The 27762-nt window shown below is 55.1% G+C and overlaps 8 protein-coding genes across 8 annotated transcripts; 4 read left to right on the top strand and 4 right to left on the bottom strand.

Annotated features, from left to right (window-relative positions):
- Window positions 1-255: 255 nt before the first annotated feature.
- On the bottom strand, window positions 256-1276 carry TIF11 (translation initiation complex factor eIF1A; the record flags this gene model as incomplete). The annotated part of the gene is made up of 5 exons (XM_076681013.1): window positions 256-267; window positions 343-600; window positions 678-781; window positions 846-924; window positions 1268-1276. 5 exons carry the CDS (start codon window positions 1274-1276, stop codon window positions 256-258), a joined length of 462 nt encoding a protein of 153 aa, XP_076531883.1.
- Window positions 1277-1803: 527 nt separating this feature from the next.
- On the top strand, window positions 1804-5735 carry JCM15063_006169 (uncharacterized protein; the record flags this gene model as incomplete). Its single annotated transcript, XM_076681012.1, has 8 exons — window positions 1804-2229; window positions 2295-3332; window positions 3409-4180; window positions 4251-4486; window positions 4569-4748; window positions 4819-5199; window positions 5286-5422; window positions 5501-5735. The coding sequence occupies 8 exons, from the start codon at window positions 1804-1806 to the stop codon at window positions 5733-5735; spliced, it is 3405 nt and encodes a 1134-aa protein (XP_076531882.1).
- Window positions 5736-6257: 522 nt separating this feature from the next.
- On the top strand, window positions 6258-11316 carry MTC5 (Mtc5p; the record flags this gene model as incomplete). The annotated part of the gene is made up of 16 exons (XM_076681011.1): window positions 6258-6432; window positions 6495-6661; window positions 6736-6985; window positions 7076-7164; window positions 7232-7280; window positions 7344-7411; window positions 7476-7734; window positions 7805-8583; window positions 8650-9264; window positions 9330-9646; window positions 9713-9789; window positions 9860-10463; window positions 10525-10739; window positions 10807-10926; window positions 11000-11102; window positions 11172-11316. 16 exons carry the CDS (start codon window positions 6258-6260, stop codon window positions 11314-11316), a joined length of 4032 nt encoding a protein of 1343 aa, XP_076531881.1.
- Window positions 11317-11884: 568 nt separating this feature from the next.
- JCM15063_006167 (RNA-binding protein) lies at window positions 11885-15330 on the top strand (the record flags this gene model as incomplete). Its single annotated transcript, XM_076681010.1, has 8 exons — window positions 11885-12173; window positions 12563-12999; window positions 13060-13706; window positions 13786-14046; window positions 14108-14255; window positions 14324-14512; window positions 14578-14814; window positions 14884-15330. 8 exons carry the CDS (start codon window positions 11885-11887, stop codon window positions 15328-15330), a joined length of 2655 nt encoding a protein of 884 aa, XP_076531880.1.
- Window positions 15331-15486: 156 nt separating this feature from the next.
- Window positions 15487-19513, bottom strand: RTP1 (Rtp1p; the record flags this gene model as incomplete). The annotated part of the gene is made up of 5 exons (XM_076681009.1): window positions 15487-16238; window positions 16332-17030; window positions 17112-17455; window positions 17547-18818; window positions 18891-19513. The coding sequence occupies 5 exons, from the start codon at window positions 19511-19513 to the stop codon at window positions 15487-15489; spliced, it is 3690 nt and encodes a 1229-aa protein (XP_076531879.1).
- Window positions 19514-20225: 712 nt separating this feature from the next.
- On the bottom strand, window positions 20226-21008 carry JCM15063_006165 (acyl-CoA thioesterase; the record flags this gene model as incomplete). Its single annotated transcript, XM_076681008.1, has 2 exons — window positions 20226-20641; window positions 20726-21008. The coding sequence occupies 2 exons, from the start codon at window positions 21006-21008 to the stop codon at window positions 20226-20228; spliced, it is 699 nt and encodes a 232-aa protein (XP_076531878.1).
- Window positions 21009-21486: 478 nt separating this feature from the next.
- Window positions 21487-24383, top strand: NOC2 (mRNA-binding ribosome synthesis protein NOC2; the record flags this gene model as incomplete). Its single annotated transcript, XM_076681007.1, has 10 exons — window positions 21487-21816; window positions 21903-22262; window positions 22336-22462; window positions 22524-22611; window positions 22693-22882; window positions 22965-23078; window positions 23165-23365; window positions 23439-23605; window positions 23689-24280; window positions 24360-24383. The coding sequence occupies 10 exons, from the start codon at window positions 21487-21489 to the stop codon at window positions 24381-24383; spliced, it is 2193 nt and encodes a 730-aa protein (XP_076531877.1).
- Window positions 24384-24799: 416 nt separating this feature from the next.
- On the bottom strand, window positions 24800-26934 carry JCM15063_006163 (BET domain-containing protein; the record flags this gene model as incomplete). The annotated part of the gene is made up of 3 exons (XM_076681006.1): window positions 24800-24922; window positions 25005-25123; window positions 25197-26934. The coding sequence occupies 3 exons, from the start codon at window positions 26932-26934 to the stop codon at window positions 24800-24802; spliced, it is 1980 nt and encodes a 659-aa protein (XP_076531876.1).
- Window positions 26935-27762: the final 828 nt, after the last annotated feature.

Here is a 27762-nt window from a genome sequence, read left to right as displayed (position 1 = left end):
CTCGCTCGCGAACGGCATGCTGCCTTGGACGGAGGCGCAGCAGGTCACAGGACAAGCCGACTGCTTGAGCATGTCCACAGTTCCTGACAAACACGATCGGCAGCCAAAAAGAGGGAACAGACTTCGTTCGCCTCGCGCCTCATTCCAAGTTCAGAGGGGGCAAGCCGAGATTTGCAGGAGGGTATCGAATGCGGATTACGAAGGCGACACGATACAAGACAGAGGCAGGGAGTAGCACACGGAAGAGACAGCGGCTTAAATATCGTCCTATAGAGATTGGAACGACAAAGTGGCACGTCAGTATGTAGACGCGGGCACGAGGGAGAAAGATTTGCGACGCACGATATCAAAGTCGTCGTTCTTCGAAGGCAGACCCTCGTCCTCTTCCTCGCCAGCCGAAACCTCGTCGAACTCGACGTTGTCGTCCTCGTCGCCGGGACCGAACGTGTCGGTCTCGTTGATCTTGGCCGTCTCGGGGAGCTCTCCGTACGCCTTGAGGTTACGGGCCTCGTCGGCGGTGTACTTTTGGATGACATCGGCCTTGTCGTCTTGGAAGTCACGGAGCGAGAGGAGGATGATGTCTCCCTGGTTGATCCAGACCTGTTTTCGGGAAACGGCCCGCGTTAGTTGGTAGTCAATCGAGAAGGATCGTCGACTGAAGCTCGAAGCAGGCTTGCCTTTTTCCTCATCTTGCCACGGATGTGAGCTAATCGCTTCTCTCCGTCAAAGCACATGGCCTCGACTCGGCCGTTTCCGAGCATCTTGAGCACCTGCGCATACTCTGTTGTGTGCAACAAGTTCAGTACGGTCGAAGCGAGCGGGGCCGAGGGTTACTCGCGACTCACCTTGGCCTTCCTCCTTGAAGACGAGTTCACGCTTGTCGCCGTCGTTCTCGTTCTTTCCACGTCTGCGGTTCTTACCTCCCTGTACTCGTGATCTGATTGTTAGCAAAGGGTTACTGCTGGCTCAGGAGTCAGATAGAGCGGCTTACTTTTCCCTTGTTCTGGATGATCAACGAGAGTCATTCGAAGGAGGCACGGATAACAGAGCAAGCGAGGACAAGTCAGTATCACATGGATGTACAGAGCCAATAGGTGGTCTTTGCGACTGTCGTCCAGTGACGCCACGAGGCGAGCGGCAGTCGCGACGTCGAGTCGATCAAACAGAATGAGGCGATCGAGCCGGGCCACTCGCGCTCCACCTCGTAGGCGCGGCGCTTATACGTGACTGGACAAATGTCGCATGCAGACAGCGTATTCGTACTGACCTTAGGCATAGTGGATGAGCGTAATGGAGTAGATCCGAGAGGCGGTCGAACTTGCTTTTTCCCTAACGGTAATCGCCTTGATCTCGGCTACTGGACCCGCTTCCGTCGAGCTCTTGCGCCACTTCGCGTTCACCTGCGTCTCACCGCGACTCGCTGCAGTCGACGCGGCCCGCAACGAGGCGGATCGTCCGCCCCCTCGAGCCTCTCGGCAGTTCATTGATCCCATACTCCCCTCTCGCGGTTCCGACCTCGGTTTTCGCTGGTCTCCGACGCCTGCATTACTAGGGACAGGCTCCGACGCGATCTCGAGTGAGTCCAGCTCGTAGTTGCCAAGAACGCGCGCGCGGTGCCCGTCCAAGCGAATGTTGTTCGACGACTCGTTGCGCGTCGGCAACTGCGCCGCTAGCGAGGGCAAGAGGCTGACTCGAATTCTGGCGCAGACATTGATACCCCGCGCGAGTTCCGTCTTGGCTGAAGTCGCCCTGAAGCCTTCCTCGCTTGCGCCCTCGGCGGCCGCGCCTTTCGTCGCACCCGCCATGGCGACCCGCCCGCCGCTCCCGTTCGGTCTCGGGCGAGATCCAGTGTGCTCGCGTCACCGCTGCAACGCGCCCGACACGCCGCTACCTGCACCCGGAACCACACTTCACGATCAAGTCGCGAACGCGCTCTCGCAACTGTTCCAGACCTTCTTCGCCACCTCGCTCCGGTACCTCGGCGTGAGCGAGATCCTCGACTGGCTCGAGGTCAACGGCACCGTCGACGCGTGGATCTTGACCGGGCTCGAACAAGGGAGATTGCCCGTCGAAGTCGGCGACCAGAAGAACCTCGAGTTTGGACGCGCCGCGATCAAGAGCGTCATCAGAGGCGCACTTGAAGCGGAGAATGGAGTGTGGGCAACCAGCCTGCGCGAAACCGGCTTTTCTTCGGCTCTCTCGATGGCGTACGAAGGGATTGTTGCTCAGGTAACTAACGGAAGTCAATCCTCTGTCGACGGGCACAGTCTAGCTCATATCAGCTACCTTGACAGCTCAAACCGACAAAGACCTCTCCGAACCCATGCCTGCACACGCTCCTCACTCCAGACGGTCTAGCGATGCTCAAATCTGCACCGCTCAAATCCGCCTTTCCCGTCTGCCCGCCGCGCTCACCCCCATCGCCTTCGCCCCTTCTCGCGTCGATTCGCGCACTGATTCAGCGCGGGAATCTGTCCGGACCGGCATGGAAAGTCTCGTCGGTCTGGCGCCAACAAGTCCGGAAAGCGTTCAACTCGTACCACGCCATGCTGAGAGACATCGCCGAGGAACTCGTCAGCGGCGACCCGTCCTTCTCGGAAGAATACCACATCTTCCTCGAGAACATCTCGCAACCGCTGCAACTGTTGCAACTCATTGCCGACGATTTCGACACCGAGTTTGGTCCGGGCGCCACTCGAGGTTTGCTTGCAGTAGGAGACACAGGTGGGGACAACATCATGAGCATCATGGACTTTTGTGCGGCGAAAAAGCCGTCGGAACTGCTCGCGAGGGTCAAGCAGAGGGTCCTCGAGAAGCACGAACGCGAGCAGAGGTCGCAGGAGATTAGCACGATCAGGGCGACCATCAAGGAGCTCGACACGCAAATTCGAGCGCTCTTGCTCGACTACCGATCTGGAGAGATCGGTCCTGAACGAACGCAAGAACTGCAGAGGGAGCTCGAAACTCGACTCGATCACCGCGACGCGCTCAAGAAATCGGTTGAGGATCTTCAGGCTGCCGAGGACCAGGTCGTGAGCGAGCAGAAACGGCACAAGTCCGAACAGGACAGAAAACTGGCCAATGCTGGCTTCGAGGTGGACAAGGCAGGGAAAATTACCGACGTTCCCGTTGAGACATTGGCGCCGCGACTCGTTCCCTTGGTCGACGAGGAGGACGAGAAGGAGAATACTGGGTTCAAGCTCGGATCATCGAAAGATTTGCTTGCCGAGGTGATCCCGACAGACCCCTTTGCTGCTACCGCGCCGCGCGCCGTATCACCCATGCCCAGCTCGCGCAAAGGCAAGGCAAAGGCACTTGTACAGCCTGGCAAGGTACGCTCACTCCCTATATAACGCCTCCGTTTTCGTTTTCTTGACAAGGTCATGTGTTTTTCGTGCATCATAACAGCCTCGAGGTACGGCACGTTGGGCATCTCCTCCCTCCAACAACATGCACAACCGCGCACCTCTTCGGGCTTACCCTCCTGTACAGCCTGCCGATCCTTCTCGGGAATCGACACCGTCCTCGTCCCGATCATCTTCGCCGGCTAGACCACGTATCTCGTCACGTTCGCGGTTACCGCCTTCTCGTCTCTCGACGACCGTCTCTTCAAACGAAACTGCGGCCGGGAATCCCGAATATTCCGACCAGGACGACGAATATTGCGAGCACTGCTGTCCGGCTTGTGCTGCAGAGGCGGAACAGGAGCAGGAGGATCGCTCGGTAGAGGCTCGTCAGACGGCCGAGATTGAGCAGGCGATCGCATCTCTGGTCAAAGGGCGAGAAGCAGCTTTCTCGGGCCCTCCGGGAGAGCAGGCGAGTGAGGCGATGGATCGGGACGTCCCCAGCCAAGCCCATTCCGTTCAATCACTCGAAGCGAATCCGGTTCCAGGTTCGACTGCGACCAGTCGCAGCAACAAGAAGAAGAAGAAAAAGAAGAGCGCCGCGAAGAAGCTCAAGTCGGCGAATGATGGCCCCAACTCGGTCTCGACCGCATCGAAAAACCCGTCGAATTCTATAGGCCCTTCGACGACATTAGGACAAGGTTTTTCTCCGCTCTCGAGGTACCCTCCACCGAAATGTTGCCCTCCGGATCGATGCACCGGCGTCGGGCCGGACTATTCGGCTTGGGCGGAACTTGACGGGCTTCTGTACGAGACCTGCCTCGCAGGGTTCAAGTGTATGTCCCTTCTTTCTTATCCGCTGTGATGGTGAATGTAGACTCATATCTCTTCCCATTACGTGACTAGACGAGCTCATTGGCGCTCTCCCGGCTCCGCTGTATCACCTCCGCGAGAAGCTCGCCAAGTCCTACTTGTTATCCGGAGGCAGGATGTGCCTCGACTCGGGCGAACCCAAGAGTATGGACGAGTTCTTGCGATTGGCTGAAGAGCGAGGAGTATGGAGCACAGCGAATCATCCCGAGGTCCAGGCGTGGGCTCAACGAGTTCTCGCGATCAGTCTGCAAAAACTCGTCGATGTACTTGTGAGTATTCAGACGCTTGTTGCCTACTGCCCTTTTTTCCCAACGCGATCTGGCACTCACGATTCGAATGAAATTGTTGTAGCGAGCGACCCTCGGCGAGATTTGCATCTGCAAGATGTCGAACCATCTCGATATCTTGCAGGAAGCGAGAAACCGGCTCGAGCAGTGCGAGAAACTTGATCGCACCGTCCCGATCGATCTCCCCGAAATGGATCAGCAACAATCGTTCTTGAAATGGGCTCATGTCCAGATCCGGGCGGGTGTAAGTTTAACTTCTCGCTCTTCTCGGGTTTTCTGAAAATGTTTGCCAACTCGTTTTCCACTTGGAACAGAAACTTTCCGGTCCCGAATGGGAGGGCCTCGATCGACAATACAAACTTGCCGATTTCCTGTTGGCCTTCTCGGACGCATTCGACGCGGCAACCGATCGACTCGTCCTGCGCGACGGCAACCCTTACATCATCGCCGACGAACTCATCACGCTACTCGAGTGGCAAGGCGGAGTCAGGGCGTTCGATACGGCCATGCGTTTCGGGCCGCACAGTATCGCCCACGAATTTGGATCAGGGGTTGACCTGCTCGATGGTGCCGAGGACACGCCACTCGACAAGAGACCGCTACAGAGCTGGGGTCGACTCCTCGAATTGAGCAAGGAAGCTCGACGACAAGGAATGCCGTTCAGTCGCGAATTGGCCGAGCAGGAGAAGCAACGCGTGAGCTTCTCTCCCTGTTCACTTTGCCTGAACCTGCGATCTTGCTTCGCTGACAATGTGCTATTTTTACCGGTCGAAAATTGTAGGGCAACGATTTCTTTGCCGCAGGAGAATACGAGAAAGCTATCGTGTCGTTCTCGACTTCAGCCATCATCTACCCGACCGAGGCCACTTTTGTCTGCAACGCTGCCGCAGCGCGGATGAAACTCAACACTCCCGCGCAGTGCGTCCCTTCTCTCTCTGTTTCCCGATTTCTCAGGAGAAGAGAAAAGGCTGATTCGCGTTTCGACGTTGTTCGCAGGTATGCGGAAGCGATCTCGGACTGTACCCTCGCGCTGTTCTACCAACCTTCGAGCATCAAAGCTTTGTACCGACGAGGCACGGCGCTCGCCATGCTCGGACACTGGAAAGCAGCGTTCGCCGACCTGAAACACCTCGAAAAAGTCGCTCCCGACAACGAACCCGCCAAGGAGGCGATGAAGTGGCTCAACGAGCGCTATGGAGCCGTGGTCAAATCGAAGAAGCTTCGTCATTGAACCTTGTAGATGGACTCAACCCATTCCGTGTTACTGCCAAATGCCGGAATTTGGCCAAAACGTCCGTGAACCCGCAATCTGAAACGCGCATTCATTCCAGTCTTGCCCTGCTAGTTCCGATATCCTGTAGCCTGTGCGAGAGTTTCACGAGAGCGCACTATGAAGTTCAGCTGCTAGCGCGACCACTGCATGTTCAAACTACAAGTTTCGCGCGCGCGCGCGCTTCTGCAGGCGGAAGACTTATCTGAGCTTCTTCCGATATTCGCAGCTCTCCGTCACTCAACCCGGTTTCGCAACTACAGCCACAACACTGCTTGAACAAGCACGGGGCCTGTAGCGGGAGGAATCGAAACTGGACAAAGGTCGGACAGGCAGCGATAGCTCTGGACAATCAACATCAGCAGACCCGGTCGCGAGTGCCGAAGCAGCAAATCATAAGAGCAATCTCGTAACTTCTCGGCTACCCCGTAGACCAATAGCGTGCGACGCTCGAGCGGGAACACTCTCCCCACCAGGCCGAAGATGGACGATGCCGATACTCATCCCAGCCTGTCTCCTGCGCGCTCGCCCACTCGGAGGAGTATCCGTGGGGGCTCTCCAACTCCGCATGCCGGCTCACCGGTCTTGCAGGAGGAGGACACTTTCAACGAGATGCTATCCATTTCGGTCGATGCTCCCATCGGCTCGATGAGTATCAGTGCGTGCAACTTGGCAAATCCATCTCCAAACATGCAGTACGCTGACCACTCCCCCGAATAGGTCCAGCGAATCGTGATGTCGCACTCGGCGCACGCAAAGGTCTCTACATTGTCGACTTGCAGAATCCATGGGACATTCCGAGGTTCCTGCCCCACGACTCTGCATGGGAAGTCGCAGACGTGCAATGGAACCCGTTCCCATTGAGGAGTGAATGGGTCGTTTCGACTGTAAATGATCTATTACCGATCCCTGCTCAGCCTCTCAAAGACTGACTCGTCTGGATATCCGGGGGATCGCACAGTCGAATCAGCAAGCTGTAGTCTACAACTTGTCCCTTTCGCCTGCCCTAGCAACTTCGCCTATCGAGCATGCTTTGTACGGCCACACTCGTGCCGTTACCGATATCAATTGGTCTCCGAACGAGCCCGAAACCCTCGCCACCTGTGCCCTCGACGGGTGGGTGCTTGGTTGGGATTTGAGAACCGGTTACGGCTCTCGTGGACACTCGGGTAGGGGCCGAAAACCCGTCTGGAAAGTGTGCGGTTGGTCCGGTGAGTCTGTCGAATTGTTTAAGGAGGACCTCGTGTCGTCCGTTCAGTCCACGGTCTGATTCAGTACACTTTCTCCATTCGTCTCTGCAGCTCCTGCGACCCAGGTCAAATGGAATCGCCGGGAACCACACCTCATTGCAAGCTCACACAACAATGCCGTGCTCGTATGGGATGATCGCGTGAGTTCCAGCATCGGAAGCAACTGCACACGAAGGCATCATACTGAATGAGCCTCGTATCCTACAGATGGGTGCAGCCCCAGTCAAGACGATCCACGGCCATTCTGCTCGAATATGTGCGTTTCGTCTTTCTAAGCCCCTGGATCCCACGCTGACGCGCTCATGGCTCTATTGTTTAGATGGAATCGATTGGTCTCGCAAGAGATCGGACCAACTCGTCACGTGCTCGTTGGACAAAACTTTCAAGGTGCGTTCTTCTCCAAGGAAGGTTTACCAATCAGCGTCAAGCTCATCTTCTCCGACCTGTGTAGTTTTGGTCGCTCGACGACACGAAGAAACCGACCATGAGCATGTCGACCGCCTCGCCCGTCTGGAGAGCCCGTTGGTTGCCGTTTGGTGACGGTGTCTTGACACTGCCTCAACGTAGCGATCATGCCCTGAGCATCTGGGGAGAAGCACAGCTCCGAGCAGAAGGCGCCGCCACTGAGCCGGTTGCGAGATTCGAAGGTACTCGCGAGGGTGTCAAAGAGTTTGTCTGGAGGGCGAGGGGAGGCAGCGATCTTGATTCAGGTGCGCTCGAGCGATCTTTGGCCTTTTACCAACGAGCTGACGCATGTCTCGTTTCCCGCTCTCATTGCAGACGATCGGCAATTCCAGCTTGTCACGTGGGCGAAAGATCGAAGGTTGCGACTGTGGCCTATCGCGGAAGAACTCACCAAAGAAGTCGGTCACGTCCAGGGTGCACCTGTGCAGGTCCCGCTGATCTGGCGCGGAAGTCCAAACGTCTCCTACCGCACCTTTGCCGAGTCGCCCGCCCCTCCCCTTCCCCTTTCCTTCGCCTCTGCTTCCGCCCCGGTTCCCAAACACCTTGCACCGGGAACTTCTCTCCTGTCTGCCTCTCTCTCGTCGCCAACAAATCCTTCACTCCTCACATCCTCACTCCTGAACGCCAACTACTCGAGCAGTCTCACATCAAACAAGGAGAACCTCGCGCGCCCGTCTGCACCTACGACCCTACCGATTCTCGACCCGACCGCAACGACCGCGACCATGTCGTTCGGCAAGGTTCGCAGCCGAAGAAGACGCGCGCAAGACCGACTCGCTTGGATGGAGGGAGTCAAAGTAATCAAGCCTGTTCCAACGCACGAGGAAGATCTCGCAAGCGACGATCTTGAACGTAAAGGTCGAACCGAAGAACGCGCGTCTGAATCGGCGACACGCTCGAGCTCGATGCTGCGTGGCACGGACGCTGGTACTGTCACCGCTCGAGAAGGAACCGATACTGAGCGGGCCGAGAGTCTTGTGACTGGAGAATCGCTCGCAACGGGAACAGCCACCGCGAGGGAAGCCACCTACCAGAACCTAGGCGAGGAGATAACGAGCGTCGTGCGGAGATTCCCTCGAGTCAACTTCGAGAAGGTACGTTCTCTACGACTTTCGCTTCGACCTGCGTTGAATCTGACGCCCAGTGGTACGGTACTCCAGGTTCACGTCGCCGGCCGTTCCTGCACCGTGTCCCTCTATTCCCCGCTGTTTCTGCGTGCAACGTTCTCCTTCCCGAAACGGTATCCAGTCGCATCGCCACCCGTGATTGAGCTCGAGCGAAGCGCAGACTTTTCTCTCAAACAGAGAGCGACACTGCTGCAGGGCGTCCGGAAACTCATGTTGAGCCGAGCCGAGCGCGGCTTGCCTTCTCTGGAAGCTGCATTGCGGTACCTCCTCGGAGACCGCTCTTTCGATCGAATCGAGGAGGACGATGACGACGAAGCCGAGGAAGCCCTCGAAGGCAGTACGCTCGCGAATCTCCCAGCCAATCTACTGCGCAACAACGTCAACGTTCCGCCACCTAGAAGAGGTGGTGCAACCTTCGGACCTTCAGGCCAGCTCGTCATTTTCTTTCCGACGAACGTGTTCGCCACGACCACCGAGAAGGAAGGACCTGTTACCCCGCCCAACGAGACGGACCCACAGCGCTCAAAATTCCCGGTGCGATTATCTGAGGCTTTCGGCAACCTCCCGTCAGAGTGCCCAGAACACGAAGGGAGTTATCAGGAGACAGACGAGGCTCTGCAACTTCATACAGGACGATCTTATCGCGCGGTAAGCAATCTCGATGTCGTGTGCCGAACGCACCGCCGCGACTGACACGTTGTACTATCATCCAGCACTCTCTCCTTCGTCGCAAATCCCTCGCTCTTATTCATCAGAACCCGGCGGCTCCCACGTTCAGCACGATTGTCAAAATCAAGGACGTCTCGCACTTGACCATTGTGCACCCATCTCGTATGCTCGTGTCCTTGAACCAGAATCCTATCGAAGTCGCACGATCAGCTTTCGACCATGCGATTGCTGGTCGAGACGTGTTGCTGGCCAAGGTTTGGTCAACGGTCATCGCATTCTTCGAGACGGGTCTTGGAGCCGATGGTGACTATGTCAGCAACAAATTGGAATCGCTTCTCGCCGAGCGCCTCTTACAGGAGCTGTACGTGCATCCTGCAGAACCCATCTCATGCAGAAGTCCTTGCTGATGAATCTGGAATCGATTCAGGCTGGTGTACCTTGCGCACCTCAAGGACCTGCAGACACTTGGGATCATCGCGTGTCTTCTCGAAGGTTTCACGCGCGGTATGCTTCTGTTTCGCTGCACGAACCGACGAGATGTAGAGCGTCCCTTTCTGACTGTGCTTGGCATCAGATTTCGAAGAAGCAGTGCGCCTCCGATCCCTCGCGCACAGACCTGAAGTCGACTATTTCAGCCACAAGCATCGTCGCTTCGAGACCGGTTCGAATTCGGCCGGCACAGGGGATCGCACGCCTTTGCCGACGTCCTCGTCTTACCAGCGCCGGAGCGATCCGTCCCAGTCGCCCCGTCCGTCTTGGGCCAACTTGTCGGGATTCTTCAACACGAGTATGCTATCGCTTAGAAGTGGCGCATCCTCGGGTCCTTCTTCGCCAGATCGTACACCCCTCACTCGCTCTTCATCGTCGCACGGCTTTCCATCTTCGCACAGTCCCCTTCCTTCGCCAGGGCTCGGCAAGTCACCTCTGAGACCATTGTCCTCGTTTCCCGCCATCACTCGAACCGATACCGCCTCGGATGACGGTTCGCGACGAGCGTCCAGGTTCCGAAGCAAAACGTCCCCTGGAGTCACGTTCGGTGCGACCAGCGTAGCCGTCTTGTCACCCAAGATCTCCCCAGCGCTTGCGTCGGTACCTGAGCAGAATCTCCCACCACTGCAGAGTGGAGAGAAAGCGGAACGCCGAGTAGTTGTCAACTTCAACAACCCCTCGGTCCTGCAGTAAGTCCCGCTAACGCTTCTGTCGTGAAAATTTTTGCTGATTTTGGAAGCTTCCGAGCAGTGAACCAGTTTGCTGGTGGCTGACGGACCGAGCCATGCTCGAGCTCGAGCTAATTCGCCTCGCTTACGCCGAACTTTTGCATCGGTGGCGCTGTGACGAAGAACGAGTCCAGGTGCTCAAGATGTGTCGATCGGCCCGGGTCACGACTCCCAAGTACGCCTACGCCGCGCAGAGAGTCGCTCATCTGAATGGGCTCGACGACAAGACTGGGTTAGGTGAGCTTAGGATCCTCACCTCAAAGCGGGCTTCGAACTCACTCGAAGCGTGACACGATCTTTTCAGATCTTCCTGGATGTTGCGATGGCTGCGGAAGCCTCGTCCCGAGAGGGCACACGTCTTGTACCTATTGCAAGAAGCGGTACCGCGCCGCGGCGTGCGTCATTTGCCATTTGTTCGTTCAAGGTGAGATCATCCGACCCCTCTGTCCCGTTACTTGTCGCCCGGTCAGAAGCTTATTACTAATCGTTACTCTCAGGGTTAACGACGAGTTGCACGAATTGTTGCCATGTCGGGCATCTCGACTGTCTTGAACGGTGGTACGAGAGTGAAGACAGCTGTCCGACAGGATGCGGATGTCGGTAAGTCATTCTCTCACCTACTCAATACTACGATCGGGGCGTCAAACTGAGAAGATTGTTCGGGATCAGGTGCGTGTCCTCTGGCGGACTATCTGGATTGTTCCCGCTCTCCTCGTTCAGTCAATCACGCTCGAACATTTCGAGTCAGAACGCGCTCTCTGCGGCCACACGAGTATCGACACCAAGTTGGGTTGCTCAGGGTCTGCAGGCTTAGAATTTTGACGATTCAAACGGCGCTGGAAAGGTTCGAAAGGAAGACCTGATTTTTTCGTATGTGTCGCTGTCCCCTGTTGTTGTAACCAAGAAGCACGCACCCGAGGCGTCTCTTCTCTATGATTCAAGCGGTGCGTGAGAGTGGTATCATCGGGCGTTGGCGCACTCTGGATTCTCGCACGTTATCTCTCGCACTGACTTCGAGGGCAGGGAATCTCTTCTGCGTGTACTGCGAGAAGACGAGTTGTTCGAGTCACGCTCCCGGAGAAAGCAGTGCGGTTGGATTGCGAGACGCGCACCATTATTTTCTCGGCTCGAATTCCCTCTTTCTCGCTCTTCCTCTCAGGTTCTTTCCCGCGCTACTCCCCCTCGTCGCTACTCCGCTCCGAGACTACTCTGATAGGACCTATCGTTCCAGCTACCCCGTATCTACGCCGCGGCCTGTCACGCGAGCGATCTCACCCACCGTGGTAAAACATCAAAAGGTGTGCTTTCCCCACCGTCTGACCTCGCGACGACAACCAACGCGTCCTCTTTCCCTTGGAAGCTTCGACAGCACACGTCACGAGATGGAGGAGAACGTTGTCGCTCCCCATACGCCACGCAACGCGTACCCTCGCACCCTCGCATCACCGAACGACGCTATGATCCCGCCGTCCCGACGACGTTATTCCAAGTCTTACGGCACCAAATTCGTTCCCGCTCGTTCTTCGTACGATCTCTACGGAGAACACGAGGAGGATAGTCCAGTCAAGCATCGCAGCGCGCTGCGACAACTTGCTAAACAGCGAGGGTTGTCGCGAAGTGAAGACTCGTCTTCTTTGCAGGCCAACCCTTCCCTCGCGAAAACCAGCCAAGGTGAGTCGTACAACGAGCCCTCCATCGCAATGGATGAGGCTGCGAGCCGTTGACGGATTCACCTGAGCTAACGAGCGCATTGTCCTCGGGCTAGGAATGTTAGAGACAACTTCCGGACGTCGTTTCAGCGAGGCCTCCGTTCCCCGTGTCTCGTTCGACACCAGGCAATCCCCTACAGCGGTGAGCTCTGTTCCGGACTTCACGAGAAGGTTCGGTAGCAAGCTGACAACGTCGCCTTTTCAAGCACAACGCGAATGCCGGGCAGCGCTATGTTCCTCCCCACGTTCGCAGACAATCGCGCTCAGGAAGCACTATCTCGCCACCTGCTACATACTTGCCGTCGCTCGGCAAGCATGGAATGCAGTCCTTCGATCGTTCTTCCGCGCCAGAACCCGAAGACAGCTTTTACACCCTTTCCAATTCGCCTTCATTCGCCTTCTCTCATTTCTCGAATGTCACCTCGTCGCCAGATTCGAGCTTCGATTTGTCTCGCAACCTGAGACCCTGCCCAGAGACAATCCTCGGATCCCCACTTGCTCGTCTGCTCGTCCGCCCGCCCCGTCTCGATACTTCCGCTTCCCACTCGCCACAGCCTATCATCGAAGGCAAAGAGGACATCCATCGACCCGAGCTAGGATTCGAAAGAGACGAGCATGACGTGTTCGACAGGGGCCAGGAACCGCTCGGTCCCGTTCTCCCTTTGGGCGACATTGCCCTCGAGGCCAGCAAGATTGACCCTTCTCAGCTTGACCTCGCCTCTGAAGATCGGCCCGTCGAAGAATGCGTAGGTTGCGGTCTCAAACCAGACCGCTCGTTTGTCATTCTGGTTTGTCGAAATCTTCCCTCCTGACGATTCGTGAACAAAGCTGAGAGGAACGCTCGACAGATTCCTTGCCTGCACTCCTGCTGTCCGGATTGCCTCAACTCGATCATCAATGGCGCCGCTCACAAGCCTCCTCGACCTGCAGACTGTTTCGCTTGCTCTCATGCAGTGGACTCGTTCGAGCCTTCCCACTCTCGGTACTTTACATCGCGCGGAGGGCCTGGGCTCGCACAAGTGCTTGCGTACACGCTTCAACACAGCGCTCGTAGAAGAAGGACCGCTTCGCATTCACCTGTCGTCAAAGTTCCTGCCACTCGGCCATTCGTCAAACACGAAGATCTCGAGTTCGACCGCCAAAGACGACTCTCGAGGAACAGTCGTCGCCGCAGTTCAGTCGTCGCTGCCGCAATCGCCACAACGCTTTCCTCCCGCAAGCGAAGGACCGCTTCCCCTGCAGCTGGTCCCAGTTCCCCCGTATCGCCGCTCTCGTCGCTGGCATCGCGACCTCTTCCGGTTCGTCACGAAGGCGTCGACGGAGCTCGTGCGGACCGACTACCTCCTCCTCCGATCTCGCTGTCCAATCTCAGATCGATCTCTTCGGAAGCCGTCTCGGGCTCACCTGATCGAAATAGTCCAGGTCGGGATGCTTCCAAACCATTAATCGACTGGTCGGAAGAATATCTGCCTGGATTTGACGATCTCTGTCTTGAGTGAGCTTCTACCTTACTCCTCGGCAGCGGCAGCGAACAGTGACGTAGCCCTTACGCGTTTCATCGAATTTCCCTCTAGAAGCAGCGACGAGTCTCACCCCTCCGGCCAAAATTCCGAGCTTGATAGCGATGACGACTATTTTCCACAGTCACTTCCGCCGCGTCCAATCGAATGGCCGGTCGTCCGACTCGATAATGTACCATGGGACATCACAGCGGACGATATCGAGCATTGGCTTCCCGACGGAACCCTCGCTAGTGACACTGCCGAGGGGCCCGAGCTCATTGAAGTCGGGCTAAACGAGCGAGTCGCGCTTGCCGTGCACATCCTCTGCAATAGGTGAGCACTCTCCTTCAGGTATGGCTGAGCAATGGGGCCTGACAACTGTGCGATCTCGTAGGCTCGACGGAAGGACCCTCAATCAAGCCTTCGTCGAATGCTCTTCGCCTCAAGCTGCCAAAGCTGTCGTTCGCACGCGAGATGGTGCACGTCTCAAGGGTAGACCTCTTCATCTCAGTATCTCCTCCCAAAGCGAGCTTCTGTCCACCGTACGTATCTAATGACGAGACTTCGCAAAGTTCGAAAGCGTAATCGTTGAATCTGTTCTGGCCTTCAGATCTTCCCCACTCATGCACGGGGATTCGACGGCCTCGACGCAATCTACGGGTCAACGGAGATTTTGACGTCCCCGCTCTTGCTCGCTTCAGAGCTGAGCGGTTTGCTAAATCTCTGTCGTCTCGATACGCATCACGCTTCAAAAGCTCCGGACCGTCCCTATTTCAATCTCGTTTCGATCATTGAGAAGGCGAGTCTCTAGGCAGATCTCGCTGCCTTGCTTGCGTATTGACAACACCGGTTCTCTGGATGCAGTATCCTTTCCACCAGCGCGAAGCCTGCGACCCCAACCTCGTTTCGAGCCTCTTCGAAACTTGCTTGGTTGCGGTCGAGACGCTCAAAACGGTCCATCCTCGCGTACCCGAATGGCGAGCAATCCTTACCATCTTTGTCGACTCGATTTTGCGCTGTCCCGCATTCGGTGCGCGTCAGAAGATGGCCATTGTCAAGCTGTCTGGTGGCATCAAGTTCGCCCAACCTGTCCCCAGTACTGTGAGTCTCGCTCGAGCCTCTACCTAGCGCAGAAACGGAGATCAGAACTGATGCCAGGCCCTCACACAGACTGACGAGGACGTATTTCAATCGAAACCCGCTGTTCCCGCCCTGCGCCCCCTCGTATCGGCCCCCTTTCAGGCCGTTCTGAACAGTACAACCCTGAATAGCGAACAGCGTCATGACGGCCTCGTGTCCGAGCCAAGATCTCCGGACCTCTCCTCGCACCCTGAGCAGCTCAACCCAAAGGTTTCGGCTAGTCTCCTCCGCCTTCTCACAGCCACTTCGACGGCCTCGGCGCCGATTCTTGGGTCGTCGGCGATTCCTTCGCCGACATACTCATTCCCTCCCGCACCCTCTTCGATCAGGAATCTGTCACCGGTGCCAGAAAACGAATCCTCCTCACCGGCCGAGCTGACGTACACTCGTCGCCGAAGCTCGATCGCTCGTCTACTCGACGTTGACTCCTCTGTCGTGGCCGCCGTGGCAAAAGAGCTGGGCATTGTCCTCGTGTGATACTCCCGTTCACCTCTCGCTTGAAGACTCTCGTGCCATACCTTGATTTCGCCTCTCTTCCACGTGTTCTATCTCTCCCGACTTTGCAGTATTTTGCCTATCGCCATCTCTCTATCTCTCCACTCTTTTCCGCAATAAAAGCGATATGAAAATGGATTACATCCCAGCTTCTTCGAGTTCGTCGAGGACTTGGCTCGCTTCAATCCGAACGAGCTCATCCTGATCCGTCTCGCGAATGTAGCCCAGGGTGACTTTGAGCCTCTCCCTCTCTCGCTCTCCAAAGCCTCCTCCACGTCCACGGTCCGAGTCGGTCGCGCGACGATCGAATCGTGCAGAGATTGGGTTTCGTTCTTGAGGCATCCTCAGTTTCCCCTTTTCGAGATCTTGACCGAGGTCGTTCATGGCATGTTTCTGAGCTTGTTCAATCGATTCGTACCGCTGTCTAATGTCGGTCCGTACGAGGAGGGACAGGAACAAGAGGGCGGCCCGTCTCAATGAAGGATGTTTCGAATCCGTACTCAACGGGTCCTCCATTTCTTCCGGACGCAATTGCGATGATGGTTTCGTCCTCGTGTCCGGTACCGAGAAATCTTCTTCTTCTTCGTCGGAATCGGAATCGCCAGTGATTTCTTCAATCAAAACGGATCCTTTCTTTTTCCCCTTCTTGTCGTTCATTTTGTCTTCATCGAGCGGTGTTACGATAGAAGCGGGTTTCGTGACCCTGAAACTGACCGTTTCAATTTCCAACAATTGTCTCATCGCTTCACCGAGTTGACCTAGGACTGGCAACATGGCGATTGGAGCGGTTTCAACCATCGTCGCAAGGATCGTGATCGCCGAAGCTCGGAGAGGAATCGGCAAGCTCGATTGTCGAAGAGTGAGCAAGAGAGGCGGCAGGAGGATTTCGTCTGGTGAAGAGTTCAATAAGTCATCCCGGAATTTGAGAAGAACCTAGGAACGGGTAGTATGATGATGGGAAAGGGGGAATAACGGTTGCTTACGAAGAGTAGCTAGCGCTTCACCTGCGCGCTGAACAACCTGAATCAATGCTTCTCCCACTCGCAACCGCTTGTCGAGCTCCCTCTGTCCCTGAACCCCCGTGCCGACCGGTCTGATCTCGGTCGCGCTCGGATTGTTGACGCTGCGCTCACCCGTGTACGGTACGACGAGTCCGCCAATGACTTGTCTCCCAAACACATCGACGAGGAGCGAGAGTCCTTGAACCGCGTTCAAATAGAGGAACGAATCTTCTTCTGTCAACGCGCCGAGGAAAATGGACAAGATGGCGGGCAACAAAGCTGGATCTGTCTTGAGTAACGTCTGACTGTCTTGCGAATTGGAAGTAGTCGTGGATGACTTGGTCGTGCTTGCAGGAGGAGCGATGAGGTTCTTGAGGAGGTGCAACCCTTGAGCTCGAACGGGCAAGAGAGGATCTTGCAACAGTTTGAGCGCTTCCTGATACTTTTTGCGACTTGATTCCATTCCATCGTCGGACTCCCGTTGTTGGCGATTCTGCTTCGACGAGGAGGAAGACGAGAATCGCATCGACGCTTCTCGCAGCTGTAGAACCATCTGTGCTTCTCGGATCAGGGGTGGGATGAGTGCGGAGGCATGGGTCGAGGGAGATTCCGACAACGTGCGCAATCGAGAATCAATCGAGAGCAACAACGCATTCGTACTTGTCGACAAATCCTCGTTTGCTGACCAAAAAAAGACAGTTTTGGTCAGGCCTGCCCATCTAGTTTGAGGTGTCGAGAAGAGAAAGGTCAAGTGTGTTTTACCTTCGAGCACTGCCAACAAAAGCGTGAGGGCGGTTAGGACCATCTCGTCTTGCCCACTCGCGCCTTCCAAACCCGAATCGATTCCAAACTCTCTCTCATCTTCCGTTTCCCCTCGCTCCTCTGGATAATCGGATTCCGAATCGAGGTCGACAATCTTGAGATCTTTCAACCCAAACCCAGGATCTACTCGTGGTCTGGGATGATGACGATCTTGTGTAGAGGAAGATCGAGTAGCGACATCGAGCGTGTTGCCAACAAACGCGATGATTTGGTTCGGATCGGTCAAGATGTCACTTCCCAACTCTTCCACCATCTTGAGTACGAGTTGCAACCTGACGATAGACCTGTTGTTTCCAATCGGACAAAAAGGTAAAACGAAATGTCAGCCGCAGCATCCAACGATAAAGGTAAAACAAAAAAGACCGAGGTACTCACTTTTTCGCATTGCGAACCGTTTCTTCCTCAGACAGTAGATTGTCATTGGAAGGGTTTGTAATCGATCGAGTCATTTGTTGTTGTTGGAGTACATTCAATTCGTCGAGCCATCTCAGGAACAACGTTGCGCTGAGTTCTTTCCGATCACAAGTTTTCAACCACTGGGTCAACACCTGAGGGTCGAACGCCAACGTCTTTGACAGTTGATCTGCAATCGAATGTTCTTGGTCGTCCGACAACGAGGTTGATCCTGGGATTCGAATGTCCGGAATCGATGTTCCTTCTTCCTTGTTGTCTACCTTCCATCTCAACTGCAGTTCGCGTGTAGTCTCATCAAGACTCCATTCGACCAGCCCTTCCTCTTGTCCGACTCTGACTTTGAACCCTTGTTCCAACTCTTCAACCACCTTGCTGATCTTGGTGACAACTTGAGGAATTGACAAGTTGTCCGTCAATTCTAGCGAAACGTTCTTGCCAAAGATGTACAACAAGTTGTCAAGTTCCTGTTCGAACGTTTCGAAATCGTCATCGTTTCGATCGTCCTTGTCTTTCCCAGGTTCAGGTTGCGGTTTGTGCTCCTCGATCATGTCTTGCACTTGGGAAGTAGTGAAAAAGCTCGACAGCGAAAACAACAGAGTGAGAGTCTTCGAGTCGGATCCGGATGGTGCTTCTGAAGAATCGAGGAACAAGGTTTCAAAGAACCCAGGCAAAGTGATTGGGACGTTCGAGATCAAGATTGAGAATCTCGTCATGCCAAACTCGAGTTGTCGATGGTACCCTTTCATGAGGATGGGATTGTCGAGAGGAGGTTTGAACGGTCGATGCAGGACTGACAAGAGGTGACGTTTTGTCGTAGGTGATAGGAGAAAGTGGGAGATGAGGTAGCAAGTAGCCGCGAGGATGGAAGTGGGTGGTACCGACGCAGGGGATGAACCTAATGATGTCGACGAAGATCGTGGTCGTCGTTGCTCGACCACAGCGGTGGTGGCGGCATCGAGGATCTCGACGAGTTGATCGAGGACGCTCGTCGTGGTACTAGTCGCCCCTCGCAGCAGTTTGAGCACCATCTCGAGTTTGTTGATCTGTTCCTGTCCCCCTTGGGCTCCTGGGAGGTGTTCGAGCCCGATCACGACAATCAGGAGAGACCTGACGCCTCCTCGACGGAGCAAGAGTCGGGACAGGCAATCTGTCAAGTACCGACGGTGCTGCGACTGAGGCGGGTGTTTCGGAACGAGTTGCAACAAGTGACTGATCAGGGTCGGCAGCGGGATCCTTTGAAACGAAACGCGACTTCAGCGCGGGCGCTGGGAAGAGATATTCGAGAGAAGGAACACGAGTAGCTACATTTCGAACAGGTTGTCGAGCCTAGGAGCCCATCGTAAGCGTTCGAGAGTCACGAGGTGCACGAGCGCGTCGATCAGGGCGAGTGCCAACTGAGGCAGAACGACCTGTCGCAATTGATCCCGGGGCGAGTTCTTTGGTCCAGCAGCAGTGACGATTTCGAGGACATGCGTGACCGTCTCGGCGAGCTGCTGATGCCGCCGTTCGTCGTCCTCGACGTCCGTGAGGCGGGATTGGGCGTGCGTCTCGAGGCGGTAAGCGAGGGCCCACTTGGCGACAATGCCGCTCGCCATCTGGAGATGTTTGATCTGGGTCATACTGAACACTGGTACCGGCTGGACGGTACTAGGTCCACTCGCGTCGGCTGGGACAGGCAGCGAGCGGTGCACCAAGGTCAACAGGCGGACTGCAGCCATCCCGGTCGACCGTTCGCAGTCGGACTCGGACGAGACATGGTGTACATCGGTAGCCGGGTACGCAAGTTCGAGATCGTGCAGTCGTTCGGCGAGGATCGAGGCGAGAGTAGGTTTCGGTGCACCTAGTTTGGTTCGACGCGACGATCGCTCGATTGAATTGCTGGCACCGACGAGGATCGAGATGGCACCGAGTGCGTCGTTGAGCTGCATCGAGAGTCAACAGTGACGTTGTTGACGGACATGGCGAGTGAATGCATGCTCTGTTGCGAGCAACTTGGCCGAAATTCTGACAAACGGGTTTGTGTCCTCCCTTGTTTTCCTCCTCTTCACTGCTCCGCCCGTGATTCGCCTGTCTCAACTCGATCCGCTCGCTTCGCTCTGTCTCTCGCTGTAAGTCTCTGGTCTGCTGTCTCGCTCCCATTGGCAAGGCGAGTCTAGAGCCTACGCCAGAGGAACCCCCCCAAAAAACCTGGTCCGACTCGTCTCGGGTCCGCACTCGTTGCCGACGAACAAAGAGTATCAAAGGATGATCACATGTGTTAAATAAGCTATGCCTCAAGGCAGATGCGTTCAAATAGTGGACCCGACCTCTCCGGAGGCGGGTCTTTGTTTCCTATTGTAAGCAATCTCGCTCGCGCTCTCTCTCGCATTATGACGCTGACTCTCTCGCCATACACATATACAGAGCCTGAAAATTACTCTTGTTCATCGCGCAGTCGATTACGGAGGATGGACCAGATCAGAAAACCCTGATGACTATGCATCACAGAACTGACACTCTTTTTCCTGTCCTCGACTCGTGCAGCATGTACCTTGTTAACCCACTTGGTTGTCAATACATACCAGCTTTATGTTGTATCGCTCCTTTCTCCTTGTCCGAGAGAGATAGAGAGAGAGAGAGTCTAGAGAGACGTCTTTGTGTTCAAGGTTCGTGAACGACCAAGCGTTCAAGTTGTTCGCGCCAGTGCAATGGCAGTTGGTCCACCACTCGGTTTCGCGCTCCACCTCGTTCGACAAAGACGTGGGTCATCGTACCCGCCGCTGCTGCCGTCACAGATTCGCCCGTCTCCTCATCTCTCTTGATCCGAATCCTTGCCAAACCATCTCGCTGCGGTTCGATCGCAGGACCCTCGTGCGAGAATGTTCCCGCGGATCGAGGTCCGTCAATGTATTCGCCTCGAAACAATCCGATCCTCCACACGATCTTGCGAGTACCCAATTCGACGATCGAGAGTCCTACGACGACTGGATCCGGGTATGAAACTTGTGCAAAGTACTTGGTTTCGGAAGCGACGATCAACCCGATTGGATCTGTCGTTTGCATCTGGCACTGGTTCACTAATCGGTTTCTTCCTCATCGAAAATATCAGTCCCTGCAAGCGAGACTCGCGTTCACACGAAAAAGCGAGGATTTGAGCTCACACAGGAATTCGTTGGTGACGGAATCAAAGTATTGAGAGTATGTGACATTGTTGAAATGCGAGTACTGATCGTTGTCCCTCCACGTCGATTGAAACGGTACAAAGTACCTGAACTGATTTTGTCCTGGAGCAACTGCACGTGAAGTCTTGGCTGGTGCTGTTGATGTTGTCGTGATCGGTCGAGGAGTTGGACGAGGTGGGGAAATCGTCGTCGGACGAAGGTGATCGGTTACTTGCGTCAAGCGAAGGACTGGGTTCGTACTTGATCCGAGTCGGGGCGGCATCTCTACAGGCATGAGGCAAGAAAAGGATCCGACGAAGTTACGAGGGGAGGAGCTTTGAAATGCAGCCCGCCGGCCACGCCCCGCGTAATACCGGGCCCAAACAGGCCTATTCAACCGGTCATGAAAGTACTTGTGATGAAAGTACAGCCAACTCGCTCCGTAACGCTCATAACCGAAGCATGTACACCGACGAGGTATCGAGTGGAGAAAAACGAGAGGTGCAAGGTCCCGAGATGAGACACAATTTTGGGAGAGAGAAGAGAGAAAACTTCCTCGCCTCTTCCGCAAGTCCAGACCCTCGAACCCCTGCTAGCGGGACAAACAACAATCACTGGAGCTCCATCGCAACCCCCTTGCTCAGCTTGCGACTCTTCACGTCGACGATTCGAGGTTGCATCAAATTCAACTGATCAAACCCTCGCGACTACTCTCTTCTCTCCACCCCGGCACTTCCGACACGCGTTTGCTATAAGGAACGATGGCAAAAGGAGGTATCTCGAAACGAAAACAGACTCGCAACTTTCTCAAATCGGGTCAACTCGAAGCCCAGATCCAATCGAGGCAGAAACGCAAACAGTTTGCTCAAAAGGTCAAGACCCGAGACGCTCGTCGCAACAAGGGAGTGTTGCCGGCACACCAACAACACAAGGATGAGGACGAGGAGAGTGAGGAAGAGTACCAACAAGTGTTGAAGAAGAAGCAGGAACAACAAGAAGATGAATCCGATGTCGACGAAGACGATGATTTGGACGTTGATGGATTGCTTGGAGCTGAAGGAATTGAAGGAGGTGAAGACGATGAACAGGATGTGAGTTTTGCTCCCCCACCCCGCCCGACACTGGCTTCCCCTCTTCCCATCTGACCCTCTTTTGTCTGTGTGTGCTGCCAAAAAAGGATGAAGCTTCCGAATTCGAGGACGACGATCTGTCTGGACTCGACGACGATGAGGGAGGATCGCAGGTGGACCCGACTCAACACATGGCAGACCTGAAAGCGCTCGCCGAGAAGGATCCCGATTTCTTCAAGTACCTGCAAGAGAACGATGCCGAGTTGCTCAACTTTGACCAAGCATCGGCTGATCTCGATGTCGACATGGACGACGACCAAGATGACGACGAGGATGACGAAGACGAGGATGAAGCAGAACAGCCGACCAAAAAGAGTAAAGGCAAGCAAAAGGAGCAGCAGAAACTGAAGAAGGATCAGGTCTTGACCAAGGAGCTGCTCAAATCGTGGCAAAAGAACGTTCTCGAGGTCGGTCCTTTCGCTCGAGACGCTCTTCGAGGTAAATGGAATCGGCTGAACCCTTTTGCTCTCGTTCTGCCAGACTCGCTCGTTCAAGTCTCTCAGGAAACTCTTGATCGCGTTCAGGTCTGCCGCCAAGTCTGGCCTCGACCAGGAACTTGCGGATCAGGCTTATCAGGGAGAACGATACGAGATCCAGTCCCCCGCTGGTGCGCTCTCGGTCCCGTACCACCATCTCAGTAGCAGACAGTTGACTTTGATCTGCTACAGTGTTCAACAAGTTGATCGTGACGACGCTCAAGTACACCCCGATGGTGTTCTCGGCGCAGATCCCGTACAAAGAAGTCGCTGGAAAATAGTGAGTCTCCTCCTTTCATTTTTCCTTTGCTCTTCCCTTGAGGTGGGCGCGCTTACGAGTATTTGCGTGCGTGTCAAACAGCAAACTCGCTTCAAACTCGAAAGCTTACGCGACCGCGCAACGGTTGATCAAATCTTACTTTGTCTCGCTTCAAGCCTTGCTCGCGACGACTTCTTCGGATTCGGGCATCCCGAGTCTCGCCGTGACGGAGAGTGGCAAACTCGTGCCGTGGATTGTTGGGAACCGCAAAGTCGCAAGAGCGTGGGTCAAGGTACGTAGGACATTAGCGGAATCGGCATTGAAAGTGAGCAGAAGCTGACCTCTTTGTCGGGGGGTTGATGGTTCTCTTCCAGATGTTGTTGGGATTGTACGACTCTGCTGCTGACGAGACGAGGGTTGCAGCGTTCCTCGCACTACGCAAGTTGGCGGTTGCAGCTGATCACTCTCTGCGAGAGACCGTCATCAAGGTGAGCAAACCTTGCTCTTTGCGACTAATCGCGCCAATTGTTATTCGGACCTGCTGACTCTTTTGGGCTTACCGTCGCGAAAAAAGGGCACGTACGCGACCTTGTTGGCTTCATCTCGACAAACTTCGATCTACACTCTCCCCTCGATCACGTTGATGAAGAATTCGGCTTCCGAGCTGTTCTTGCTGCCTGGAAAATCCGAAGGTGAACAGGCGTACCAGTTGGCGTTCGGTTACGTCAGGTCATTGGCAATCCTGTTGAGGAAAGGAGTCAAGGAAGGATCCAAGGTGCGACTCGCGCCGCTCATCTCTCCACTCAACTCTCGCCACTCCTGTACTGACCCGTGTGTGCTCTATTCAGGACGCATTCAAGTCTGTGTACAACTGGCAATTCGTGCACGCGGTCGATTTCTGGTCGATCGTGCTGTCGAGTTCGTGTGACAAGGAGAGAGCGGCCGAACGAGGACACGAATCTCCTCTCCAACAATTGTTGTACCCTCTCATTCAAATCGCACTCGGCGCCATCCGGTAAGCCGAATCTGGAGAAACCCTAGACCGCAGTGATGCAGGAACTTATTGCGCTCCCTGTTTCTTGGTGCTGGCGCTCGCAGATTGGTCCCGACTTCTCGATACTACCCGCTTCGATTCCACCTCGTACGGTCGCTCCTACGTATCGTGCAACGCACGTCAACGTTCGTGCCATTGTCGACCCCGTTGTTCGAAGTCCTCAACAGTCCCGAATTGTCGAAACGGTCGAAACCTTCGACATTGAAACCGCTCGATTGGGAGTACTACCTCAAATGTCCGACATCGTACCAACGAACTCGCGTGTACGCCGATGCGTTGGCAGAAGAGACGGTACACCTCTTGACCGAGTTTTTCGGAGGCGCGTTATCGAAATCGATCGCGTTCCCAGAACTCGCATTGCCAGCGATCGTCACGCTCAAACGATTGTCGAAAAAGACCCTTCAGAACAAAGGTCAGGTCAAACTGTCGGGGTTGATCAAACAGTTGATCGACAAATTGGACAGCAACTCGAGATGGATCGAACAGAAACGAGAACAGGTCGAGTTTGCACCGATGAAACGTGACAAAGTTGAACGGTTCTTGAAGGACGAGGACGAAGCCAAAACTCCGATGGGTACTCACCTCAAGTTGCAGAGGAGGATGAGGGAAGCGAGGAAAGCGACACTCGAACGAGGTGTAAGTTTTCACTGCTCGCATGTTGCCACGCATCCAAACACATAACTAGTCGACTGACGACGTATGAATGCGGTCGCAGGCTGCTGCTGGAGAAGACATCTAGACGTTTTCTGCCTCATTTTACCCCCTGCTTTTTTGCAACGCGTTTCTCTTTCGCAAGATGCAATCTTGCTCGAGCATCACTTTTCTCACAGTCCTACGAGCAGAGAAAAAACGAAAGCCGTGCCATCGTAGAGCGGTCCGTTCGGTCATCAGGAAAGGCAACGGTCGCTTCTTTCATGCACAAAGCCGGTGTGTTCAGGAGAAGCGACCCTCGCTGAAAGCTTCTACAACGGAACCGTCCGAAGCCATAACTCTGTGTTTCATCAGCCATAACTCTATGTAACATCCGACTTGGCGTGCTCGCACCCGATGCAGTAAGTCGTTGCGTCAATGTGCACAGTTGCAGACGCGCATCAAATCGAATCATGCCATGGTGACTTGTTCCTTATCGCCGAGCGAATCGCCGTTGGGCAACGGTCATCGACCAACCTTCAACAACGTCGTTCCGCATTGGATTCCGGGGCAAACGTAGCGGTAGAGAGCGACGAGCGTGCGTCGATCGAGAATATCGATATCGATATCAAGTTTGTGATTTGAGGCCTGAATCAAAAGCAGCAAGAAAGTAAGGGTCGGTTGCGCGAGAGAAGTGCGCTCGTGCAGGAAGGGGGAGAACAGAACGTACGCGCAGAGCATCGGGTTGCCCTCGACGGATGATGTTGATCGCCTCTTGGAGCTTTTCGCCTTCGAACATGACAAGCTTGTGCGCCAGTTCTCGCTTCATCTCGGAATCGACGACAGTATCTTCGTCGATCGTCATTGCAAGCAGACAGTGTGAGTCAGTTTCGTTGGCTCAGCCGCGTGAGAAGCAACTCACTCGCGGCAGATTCTTGCGCGTCGTAAGCCTGGATCAAATCGTATAAACGACCCAGCCCAACTTCGAGGGTGAGCTTTTCACCTCGGCTCATTTGAAGTACCACCATGTTTGTGTGTTCGACCGCGTTCGAGTCGGAAGGTATCGCCACAAGGTCCTCGGGTGACGTTCCCGTCTGGCTCGCTCCAGTCAGCCGAGCGATACGGGACGCTGTCCACCATCCAAACCATCTCATCATGATCGGCCACCGTGCCAACATTTTCGACCGTTGAGCCTGGATTGCAGCCACGGTGTTCGACATGACCACCAAATAAGCCGACTGCACGAATTCAACGCGTTCGCTGTCCGGAATGCGGAATTGTCTGGCAGCCTGGGCGATGTCGAGGTCGAACTGTCCGCAACCTCCCTTAACGAGCCTTTGGGCTTCGAACAACCCTTGCTCGTAGTATGAGTTGCGATCCTGCACCGATACTTCGCCTCCTGTTTTCCTCTGGCGGGTATAGGAAGCCTCGGCGAATTGCGCCAAAGCCGTTACAAATCCCTCGCTCTGAGCGCTTGAAAAGTCATCCGCGTGCATGAATTGAGCGGCGATTTTCTCGGGTCGGAAGTCAATGTCGAACGCCTCGAAAAGGGCCGTGAAGTGACGTTCGTACGCTTCCGCAGTCTCCCGATCCGTGACCGTGTAGAGGACTGGCAGCCAACGCGACGTTGAATCTGAAAACATGACGGTTTGGATGAGGATATACGGTTTATTGAAGAATGTGTTGTGCGCATCGGTGGCCAGTCCAGGTCGACCATGTCTACCACTAGTTTCGAGCCCGGCACGGGAACTGTTGAGTCGCTCACGCATTTTGGGAGACTGGAGATTCATCAATATGATTCCTCCATCGATAACGAGGCCGCCGAACGTATTCGGGTTGGCTCGAGCGAGTTCGGCAAGGATGTCGAGCGCAACCATGTTCTGTCCTTCCGAAGCATCCGACTGCGAATCTGAGTCCGGAGTTCCCGACGTTTCTCGCGCTTGTTGAAGGGGGCTAGCGCTATTCGATGATGTCGTCGGACTTAGGTGGACCTCCCGCGACGGTTGGCGAGCCTGGCGGCGTTCCGAATTGACAGAATAGGATCCGCTCTGGGATTGCGTGGGGATAATGGACGGGTTCTGCCGACCAAGGTCGACTACCTTGGCGGATACTCCAGACGGCACGCCCCTGCCGGGTGGCTCGACATGCTCGTGTATGCCTTCGTGGTAAACAAGCTGGGCGAAAGCGCCCTGCTCGATCTTAGGAAGCGTTACCACATTCCAGCGAGCGCTGCAGCTGATCAGATTCATCGGAGAACGGCACGTTTCGCAGTATCTCAAACACTCCTTCGACGAGACGATGGGTCGAGCGATGTGCAAGCATGTCGAACTGGAGCACATCCAGACGCCAGCGCATTTTCGAGAGCTTGTCGGTAAGCTTCGACCCGAACCTGGGACCTTCTTCTTTTTGCCTCCTCCGGCGGGAAGGAAAGCCCAGACTGGATTGACAGAGTTAGGAGGCAGGCCGATAGCTTCGCGCCAAGTGCCCTGGGGTCGGTACAGGTCGACGCCCGATGGCGGAGCTTCAGCAATCGGTGCGGATGGCAGGGAAGGAGGCTCGGTCGAGCTGGACCTTTTCAGATGGATGAGACGCGACGGCGAAGCTGGTAGCGACGTATGCAGAGAAGGCGGAGAGATTGCAAGACCACCTGGCGGTTTCATAACCGGACAAAACTATGGACGGTCCGAGTCAATCAACAGAACACAGGGCTATTGTGCTTATTGCCAAGGACTAACCTGGATCAGGAGACAATCGTTCGGTTGCGGAACACGAGAGCATAGACTCCGATTACGAAGCTCAACATCGCGTATCGGGTGTACGAGAAGGTCGTCCAGACTGAGCAGCCGATCAATCGTTGGTGTCGTGATGTCAACGGAGCTTGCGAACATGATAGCCACAACGTCTTCGGCGGACATTCCTCCAAGAAGCATTTCAACGGAATATTGCGGCTCAATCGTCACTTGAAGACGAAAAGCACCTGTTGAACGAATTGTAACCGTTTCAGATAGACCTCGAAGGCATGTAGGATCGATCCTAACCTTCGTAGCCGCTGGACAGATCGAGAATCGGAGCAATCCGGGACGCTAAGTCATAATTGCTGATCGCGTGTTCGCCGTCCCGAAGCCGAACGCATTCTTCCGTAACCATCGACTTCATGCAAACCACAGGCATCGTTGGTTCGTGACGCACAAAGCCGTAAACTACAAGAAAAGAACCGTGTCAGACGACTAACGACAGTAACAGACGAAGTTTGACGTACCAGTGAAATTGATAATTTCCGTCTCTATCATATGCTCATGCGTCGCCGGAACGGTTTGGTTATTGGCCCGCGCGCCCGGCGTCGGCCCAGGCGATCGATGGCGTACGAAACGTCCTGAGACATCGCGCACTGCCCGAGAACGAGATTGCTCTGTGCTAGTGACTGGCAGCTCGCTCGATCGGCGGGTGGATGGCCTTTCGAGCTGCTTGGCATGGGTGTTGGGAGTCAA

This window comes from Sporobolomyces koalae (genome assembly GCF_050403365.1).
Source record: "Sporobolomyces koalae JCM15063 DNA, S_koalae_JCM15063T_v1_ctg51, whole genome shotgun sequence".
Lineage (NCBI taxonomy): Eukaryota > Fungi > Basidiomycota > Microbotryomycetes > Sporidiobolales > Sporidiobolaceae > Sporobolomyces > Sporobolomyces koalae.
Note: the sequence above shows the minus strand (reverse complement) of the source record. Positions and strands in the feature narration are given on the sequence as shown.